General features: G+C 38.8%; 1 protein-coding gene across 3 annotated transcripts in view; it reads left to right on the forward strand.

Annotated features, from left to right (window-relative positions):
• Positions 1-9,215, forward strand: part of NSUN3 (NOP2/Sun RNA methyltransferase 3) — a 56,597-nt gene extending 47,382 nt beyond the window's left edge. For all 3 annotated transcript variants that reach the window (XM_025873125.2, XM_025873119.2, XM_073892296.1), the window contains one exon: positions 7,215-9,215. In XM_025873125.2, coding sequence (XP_025728910.1) covers positions 7,215-7,485 — 271 coding nt within the window. In that variant the 3' untranslated portion in view covers positions 7,486-9,215. The remainder of the gene's footprint in view (positions 1-7,214) is intronic.
• Positions 9,216-9,584: the final 369 nt, after the last annotated feature.

Below are 9,584 nucleotides of genomic sequence, written 5' to 3' on the forward strand. Positions count from 1 at the left end.
AACATAAATTATGAATGTTGGAATGAAAACAAACCAGGAGAATTAGCCAACATTGTAGAAATTAAATTTCCATCAAGCCAGGAACATATTGTTTGTAAATGATAAGCCTTCTATGTACTTCTGTATAACTGTAATAAGAAAGAATCATACTTATTTGATTAGGCATTGGCTTTGCTAATTGTGGAAGTAGGAGCAAAATAAGTCCTTTTAGCGGGGGTTTAAACAAACTGTATTCAAACTGTGTAAATCCCCTCCATAGTAATCTAAGTTTTTTAAAGGAAATCTTAAACCCATTGCTATAGTCAGAAAATAATCCAAAATGAGTGTAGTTGTAACTTAACACAATTTCAGCAAAATCTTCTGATGCCTTAGTATGTTAGCTGTATATAAAACAAAAAAGCCATCACCAGGTGTGTATTAATTTCCTATTGCTGCTATAACAAATTACAACAAAGTTAGTGGCTTAAAGTAGCGCAAGTTTATTATCTTACACTTCTGGAGGTTCTAAGTTCAAAATCAAGGTCCTGCAGAGCTGCAATTTCTTCCAGATGCTCTAGGTGAGTGCTATAGACTGAATGTTTGTATCCTCCTAAAATTGATATGTTAAAATCCTAATCAAAATCCTAATCTCAAAGGCGATGGTTTTAGGTGGTAGGGCTTAGGGGGTGATTAGGTTATGAGGGTGGTGCCCTCATGAATGGGATTAGTGCCCTTATAAAAGAGACCCCAGAGAGCTCTCCGACTCCTTCTGCCCTGTGAGGACACAAGAGCCATCAGTGAACCAGGAAGCAGGTCCTCACCAGACACCAAACCTGCTGGTACCTTGATCTTGGACTTTCCAGCCTTCAGAACTGTGAGAAATAAATGTTTATTGTTTAAGCCACCCAGTCTATGGTATTTTTGTTATAGCAGCCCAGAGGGATTAAGATGGAGAATTGCCTTACCTTCACCGGTTTCCAGAAGCAGCTCACATTCCTTGGCTTTGGTCTTTGGCCAGCAATCCTGTCACTCCTGCCTTAGCTTCAGTCATCACCTCTTTCTCTGACTCTTCTGCCTCCCTTTTTGATTTATAAGGATCTTTGGGATTACATTGGGCATACTCAGATAATCCGATTTAGTGTTCCTATCTCAGGTTCCTTAATTTAATCACATCTTCAAATACCGTTTTGCCAAGTAATGTGACATGTTAAAAGTACTGGGGATCAGGATATGGCCAACTTTGGGGGGCCATTATTCTTCCTACCACAGGCTATTCACAAATGTGAACCTATGAATGGTTCACATTTCTGGTGTCTAGATAGGAACCTTTTTTGTTTTTGTGGGGAATATTTAGAGGACAGTGAAAAGTAAGATACATATAAAAATTTTTTTAGAGACTGCCAACAAACACTAAAGTCGGCCTTCAGTGGTAGGCACTTCCCCAAATATTTTTTACAATAAATGAATACATGAGAAGACTAGAAATTCTGAATACTATAAAATTTTAGTTATCTGGAACCTCAGGGAATAAGTTTTCTAGAGAGTTAATCCCTTAAGAGTAAAAACAAAAACAAAAATTAACTGACATCTGTGGGGACATTTTTCGTATTTGTCCTACTGTCATAGCTCCCCTTTAATTTGTGTTATCATAGAAATACATCATATGGGTAAAAATTGAAAATAAAAATGAACTTTTAGTTAAAAGAGATTTACTCCTACCACTCCCCACTCACTCCTTCCCTAGTCTTGTTCCTCACAGGCAACCACTTCTAATTACTTCTGTTCTTCAGCTATTCTGCATGTTGCTTCCAAATTTCTTTTTTTTTTTTTAAAGATTTTATTTATTTATATGAGAGAGAGAGAGAGAATGAGAGATAGAAAGCACGAGAGGGAAGAGGGTCAGAGGGAGAAGCAGACTCCCCGCTGAGCAGGGAGCCCGATGTGGGACTTGATCCCGGGACTCCAGGATCATGACCTGAGCCGAAGGCAGTCGCTTAACCAACTGAGCCACCCAGGCGCCCGCTTCCAAATTTCTAACTAGTATGTTTATCTTTTATTTTTTAATTTGTCAACTTCAGGCTTTGACTACTGACCTCCTGCTAGGGCTTCTCTCACCTGTGCCACCCTTACCTCCTTCCCCCACTCTGCACCCTGAGTTCTTACCCTGTTCTCAGTTTCTCACTCATTCAGTTCAGAAACTTAGCACTACATGCTTAGATTTACACTTCTTATTCTGTTAGTAGTGGAATGGGTTTCTGAACACACTTCCAACTTTATTCTTTTTTGAAATAATGAGGCCACTATCTCTTGGTTTCTCTGTGTTACAAGAATATTTGCAGTCCCACCCTGTCTTCCATTTCTCCTCCCCATTTCCTGGTGGCTTACAACTGCACCTTTACTGTCTGGTCCACAGTATTCTTTCTGAGATGTACAAATCTGTTCTGAAGCATTACTAAGATCAGTCTGTGGAATGATTCTGAACATTGAAGACCAATAATCAGTATATATTTCTGTAAATATTGTTCACTGCAGAACTGATACCTTAGAATTGGAACTGATACCTTAGAATTGCATTTCCCTTTCTGTTGGTTCAGTGTTATGATCGCGTGCTGAAAGGAAAATGTTCCTACAGTCAAATTTGATGGGAAAATCTCTCTCTCTCTCTCCTCTATTTCTCCCTCCGTGCAGCCCCAGCCCAGTTACATATACCAAATCTTCAAGGTTTTCTCACTTTTCAGTCATTTTATCTCTTCTATCCCTTCTCACTTCCTTCTAAAGATCTCCCTCTCATTCTAATCTGGACCAGTTACCCTCTGGGCTTCTGAGATTCATTCCCTCCACTGCTTTCCTATGTTCCATTTACTACATTCAGTATCACATTTCTCCCCTTTCTTGATTTACCTCCTCATTTTGCTAGAGGTAACATTTCTGAGTCATCAGATATCTGAACGTTTCTGTATTTCTCCTATATATTTCTTTGACAGTTTGGCAGTAAATAGCATCCACTTTAAATTGCTTTTTTTTCCAGGATTTCAAGTGAGCTATGCCATTGATGCCGGTCTGTTTCCTGGAGCCTTATTGGTGACCCATTTTTCTTTCTGAAGGCATTTAGCATCTTTTGTTCTTGAAGTTGTGAAGTTTAATAATAATGCATCTAAGTATGGATGTTTTTCATTTATTATAAGATTGAAGTGCTTACAGTGTTAATATAAGACCTTCTACACCCCCTCCTCTTAACTCTCTGATCTCATCGCATTCTGCCACCCCCTTCCTCACCTTGCTTCAGCCACACTGGCGCGCTCCTCTTTCCTTGAACATGCCTCGGGGTGGTTGCATTGGCCATTCCTTTTGGTGGAATGCTCTTCCCTCAGATAATCTGCATGGCCACTTCCTTACCGCCTCAGGTCTTTGTTCAAATGTCACTTCCTGAAGTGTCACCCTATTCTAACTACCCCATGTAAAATTGTAATCTGCTTACCAGCCCCCACCATCCAAGCTCTTCTCATCCTGTTACCGTGATTTAATTTTCTTCGTAAACCTATTACTAAGTAAAAAAATCTGTATGCAAACTGTGATGTTGTAAAGATATATTTGGCCTTTGTTACTGCATCCAGGCCAGAGCTTCCAAAACCCTTGTAATTTCTTAAACGATAAGAGAGATAGGACCATCTTTTGTTACAATATTTCCTTTTTGTTAATATGAAAGGAGCAATATTTGTTATTTCTCAACCACACCTTAGTATACTTTAATGAGGTGGCTTTTGGAAAGCCTCTAAGGATGTCAGGGGAACCAACTAGGTGATTACAGGGTTGGAGCTTTCAGCACCCCTCTCCTGTGCCGCCTCCTCCAGAGAGATTGAGTTAAATTACCAGTGGCTAATGTTTTAATCATTTATGCCTACTTAATGAAGCCTCCATAAAAAAAACCCTAACTGAAGGGATTTGGAGGGCTTCCAGGTTGGTGAGGAGGTGCTGGGAGGGTGGCATGCCTGGAAAGGGCACATCAAGTCTGCACCCCTTTTCCCATACTTTGTTTTATGCATTCCATCTGGCTATCCCTGAATTGTATCTTTTTATAGTAAATCAGTAATCTAATAAGTAAATTCTTTTCCTGAGTTCTGAGAGCCATTCTAGCAAATTGTTGAACCCAAGGACGGGGGTTGTGGGAACCCTTAATTTATGGCAGGTCAGTCAGAAGTACCAGAGGCCTAGACTTCCAATTGGCATCTGAAGGGCAGCCTTGTAGGACTTAGCCCTTAACCTGTGGGATCTGACACTAACTCCAGGTGAATAATGTCAGAATTTAGTTAAATTGTTGAACATGCAGTCAGTGTTTTCAGAGAACTGGAGGGAGAATTGTCTGGTGAGGAAAAAATACAGAAACATACATACATAGAAGTGTGTGTGTCTGTGTATTTATGTGTGTCTATGTGTGTGTTTACATACACACACAAGTTGTCCTTTGGTGTGTATATACTTAGTATTAGCTTTCTAGGACTACCATAAATTACCACAGACTGAGGGGCTTAAGTCACAGAGGCTTATTTTCTCACAGTTCTGGAGGTTGGAAGTCTGAGACCAAGGCCCCCAGGGTTGGTTTCCTCAGGCCTCTCTGTTTGGCTGGTAGAGATCTGCCATCTCCCTGTGTCTTCCTGGGGTCTTCCCTCTGTAACTCTGGGTCCAAAGGTCCTTTTCTTATAAGGACACCAGTTCTATTAGAGTAGGGCCTACCTCATTTTAGCTTAGTTACCTCTTTAAAGGTCCTGTTTTCCAATGCCATCAGATTCTGGAATACTGGGGGTTAAGACTTCAGCAAATGAATTTGGGGGAGGGGGGCACAGTTTAGTTCATGACAGACTTACTGTTAGTGTTATTGTTACTGTTTGTATTCTGTCTCCCCCAGCCAGAATGTCAGCTTCATGAAGGCAAGGAGTTTATTGTTGTTGGTGTATTTAGTATATGTCTAACATTTAGAACATTGCCTAGCAACATAATAGATGCTCAATAAATAATAAAGAGTGTTCTAGCCTCTTCACGAGTTCTTTCATCTTGAACACTCCTTTTATCTCTGGAAAATTCTCTTACTATTTCACTGATTTAGTGTCCCCCCCACTTCCAGTTCTCTATATTACCTTTCCAGTACTCCTGTTAATTGAAATTTGGACCTACTTGACTGATCTTACTTGTCTCATTTTTAGTCAGTCTGTTGTTCTACTTTTTTGGATGATTTCTTCAACCTTAACTTCTAAACTTCTACAGAATCTTATTTATTTTGTTAAACATATATTTAACTCCTATGAGCCCTTTTCTTGGTCCTGTTTCATGGCATTCTGTTATTGTTTTATGGGTGCTGTATCTTTGCTGATCTTTTTGCATTGAGTAGGTCTTATTATGTCTCTTGTTTCCTGAATTTTCTGTTTCTTCCTAGGCCATTTTTTTTGTTTATTTTGTTCTTACTCTTACACATTGCTTAAGCATTTCTCGCCCAAAATTATCTGGCAATCCTTGGTTGTACGTTTTTATTTAATGGGACAATAAAATACGAAATTTATTTTAGGGGTGGGATTTTTTGCCTAGTGATGTCACTTTATGATGAGCTGGCAATTACTCTGGAGGCTCCCTTCAAGGTAGAATGTGGAGGTCTTTGGTTTTGGGGGATAAATACTGACAGTGGCTGACCTAGGTCTCCCCAAATAATTTATTCAACTTTCTTAGATAAAAACCTTCCAGACTTTTTACCTGGCTGCCTGACTTGCCAAATATGGGAGTATGGAATCCATGGTTTCTTATATATGCTCTGAATTAATATCCTTGTTTTCACTTTTTACTCCCATCACATTATATCTGGCATTTCCAGTTCCCAAACTTCTCTATATTTCCCCAAATTACGCCCTCTGTGGCTGTTCTCGCCATGAGAGGCTCTCTCCATGCTCTTGATCTGCTGCCACTCCTTTGTCTGCATATCATCTTTCAGAAATGTGTTGAAATCTGTTATTAGTTAATAATTCTATCCTATTTACTTTATTGTTTTGAGTTTTAGTACTTAAAAATATATGTATATATTTTTCACCTTATTTTTCAGGGTGTCTCAGGATGTTTGAGGAAAGAAAACTTTGTCATCAGTTTGTTGTCTTGAATTAGGATCTTCAATCTTCAATCCTTTAATAATTGGACTTAGGGAATAGAATTTGAACTTACTTTGATGATGTGTATCTTCATTATAAATCTCCGTTATTGGCATGTAGTCTAGGTTGTTAAAATACAGATGTGAGACATGGGGCTGTCTGTATACTTAAATCCGATAGAGGTTTTAGAACATGGATTCTTAAAACAACAACAACAACAACAAAAAACCCTTGAGTAGTAATTGCTCAGGGGTTATCACCACAGCCGCAGGACTAAAACTTCTCTATTTTCTCTCTCATTGATTACCTTGTCTCCCACTCCACTATTATCAAGGCTTTCTTTCTATCATGAACTTTTATTTACTTAAAACATCCTGGTTCCCTGTTCACGTTCCCATATTGTTTCAGATGAAGTGCTGGAACCCCATCTTTTCTGAAGCTGACTCCTCCATTAGCTGTCTGAAGCCATAGGTCTGTTCTTCTCCTGGATCTGCATTTATACATATGTTCAAGTCTTCCCGTAAAAAAAACAAAAAAACCAAGCCAAAACAGACAAACAAAAAACACCTTTCTTTCCATCTTTTCTCAAAGCTGCACTTACATCAGGTGAAGCCTTCGTTATTTCCTTTCTGAGTTTTGTCTCCCTTTAAATAAAGGTATTCTCTTAGTGTCTGTCTTTAGTCCACTTATTTTCTTGCTCTTTCCTGGGGAAATCCTATTTACTCCCATGACTTGAGCTGTCACTGAACCTTATTAACTCCCTTCCTGAAGTTCAGATGTTTTCTTCCCACCAACTCATTAGTACCACTCAGTATATTCAAAGACAAACCCATTAATCATGTTCTACCCCATCCTCCTATCCTTAAAAAACAAAACAAAGAACCAAACATATTCTCTGTTTTTCCCATGTTGATTGATCTGATTATCATTTTTTTGAGTTATCGAGGGACACATTAGAAAGAAATAGTTATAAGGCTAGAAAACATCCAGAGTTATTGCAGCCTAAGTCACAGTAAGTTAGTTTCAAGTATAAGCTTCCTTGCCCTCTGACCTCATAGTTTCCTTTTCCGGCATCTAACCAAACTTCTCCATTTTCCTGATTACACACAGGTCTGCAATTAAGGCCTTACGCCCTGGAGGGTTACTTGTGTACTCTACATGCACACTTTCCAAGGCAGAAAATCAAGATGTCATCAGTGAAATTTTAAATTCCTATACGAACATCATGCCTGTGGACATTAAGGAAATGGCAAGGACTTGCTCCCAAGACTTCACATTTGCTCCCACTGGCCAGGAATGTGGACTTTTGGTAATTCCAGACAAGGGCAAAGCCTGGGGCCCAATGTATGTAGCCAAATTGAAGAAATCATGGACTACGTGAAATTGGTGATACGCATTTTGTAAGCCACGTCAATGTATTATTATATTTATTTTCCTGGGCTGTCTAGGTGTTAACATTTAAATAATTATGGAGTCATTTTCCTTGGGTGTGTTTGGAATCCTATTTTACTTAATACTTGGCATCTCAGAATCTAGACTTGAGAATTTTCCAGGTGTATTTTTTTCCTAGAAATATATCTATAGCACTGGTTTCAGGTGTTGCAGGTGGTGTTTGTTCTGTATAATAAATCTGCTGTCTTTTAGTTGGCATTTTGTAGTTAAATTAATCAGAATATATGGTTTTATGCATAATATGTTTAGGAATACATTCTATCCTTGATGTTGGTGTTTTGAACCTCTAAAAATGCACATTTGGCTGGCCCTTTTATAATTTTTTTCCTTATCAAATATACAGATTCTTTTAGAGTCCCACCCCCCACCTTTTTCCATAAGAACTGATTAGTATTCTGAGACTAACTTCTTAGGCGGCACTATTTCTAGTTCTAGAAAATAGGTTTCTTATTTGCCACGTTGTTTTCCACTAAGGACTATCTTCTGTTTACTGCAAAGGTCGGTGACTCTATTGACACCAGCTTTATTTCTCCTTTTTTTTTTTTTTTTTTGTATTCACAAATACAAATTGAAAGGGTAAATTATGTTGAAATGCTGTTAGAACAGCAGATTCACATGCACGGTTTGACTTTCGACATTCAGCTTGAGAATAATGGAGTCTATCCAGCAGGCTATAAAGCAAGTACTTGAAACAAAACCAGAATGATTAATAACTGCAATAACTGAACTATATTTGGAGAGTTTTGTTACATAATTGCAGTCATAATGAGCACTACAGAATCTGATTATCTTACAGTTGCAATCTGGAGGAGCTTTTTATTTCACTCCATTATGAAATGTTATATGAGAGTATGATGTCACGTATTAATGCACAAGAGGGAGATGCCTATTGAGAGTGGATTATACTATTACCAAAACCCAATACCATTTACTATGTGGCTCTCCCTGTTTACATATATCCTGGGAATATTGTGTACATTACTGTACATGTACTTAGGGTTTTAGCTTCAGGTTTGGATCATGTGTTTTCTCTAGAAGTTGCTTCACTTAGAGTCCAAAGGTACTTTTCCAACTATGAAGAAAAATTATGCAACATACTTCAAAAGATGATAATCTATTTGGAAATTAACTTTAAGAAAAATAAACTGACTATAGAAATAGGAAATTCTGCTGAAGCTGAATCCTTTTGAATTTGTTTACTATATTCTGCATATTTAAACCAGAGACTCTTTTCTCTTGAACTGTTTTTTTTTTCAACAAGCATATATAACCAGTTTCTTTTTTTTTTTAAAGATTTTATTTTAAGATTTTATTTATTTATTTGACAGAGAGAGAATGAGAGAGAGAGCACGAGAGGGAGGAGGGTCAGAGGGAGAAGCAGACTCCCTGCTGAGCAGGGAGCCCGATGCGGGACTCGATCCCGGGACTCCAGGATCATGACCTGAGCCGAAGGCAGTTGCTTAACCAACTGAGCCACCCAGGCGCCCTATAACCAGTTTCTTATAGCTGGGAAAGAAAAAACTGGATCTCTTGGACTCAATGAAATATACCGGATTAATACAGAAAATTAAAGATAATGGAAAATATATTTATTTATTTTCTTATTTAAGTTTTTATTTGTTGGTTTGTTTTTTTTCAATTTAAACCTTGTCTTCAGGGCGTCTGGGTGGTTCAGTTGGTTGGGTGTCTGCCTTCGGCTCTGGTCATGATCCCAGGGTCCTGGGATTGAGCCCCACATCGGGCTCCCTGCTTGGTGGGGAGTCTGCTTCTCCCGCTCCCTCTGATCCTTCTCTCTGCTTGTGCTCTCTCTGTCTCAAATAAATAAATAAAATCTTTAAAAAAATAAAAAAATAAATAAAACCTTGTCTTCACAGGGCGCCTGGGTAATAACTCAGATGGTTAAGCAACTGCCTTCAACCCAGGTCATGATCCCAGGGTCCTGGGATCAAGCCCCACGTCGGGCCCCTGCTCAGTGGGAGCCTGCTTCTCCCTCTCCTCCCCGCTCATGCTCTCTTTTCCCTATCTTTA

Source organism: Callorhinus ursinus, unplaced genomic scaffold (genome assembly GCF_003265705.2).
Source record: "Callorhinus ursinus isolate GAN/ISIS: 27379988/994484 unplaced genomic scaffold, GSC_fseal_2.0 scaffold1, whole genome shotgun sequence".
Classification (NCBI taxonomy): Eukaryota; Metazoa; Chordata; class Mammalia; order Carnivora; family Otariidae; genus Callorhinus; species Callorhinus ursinus.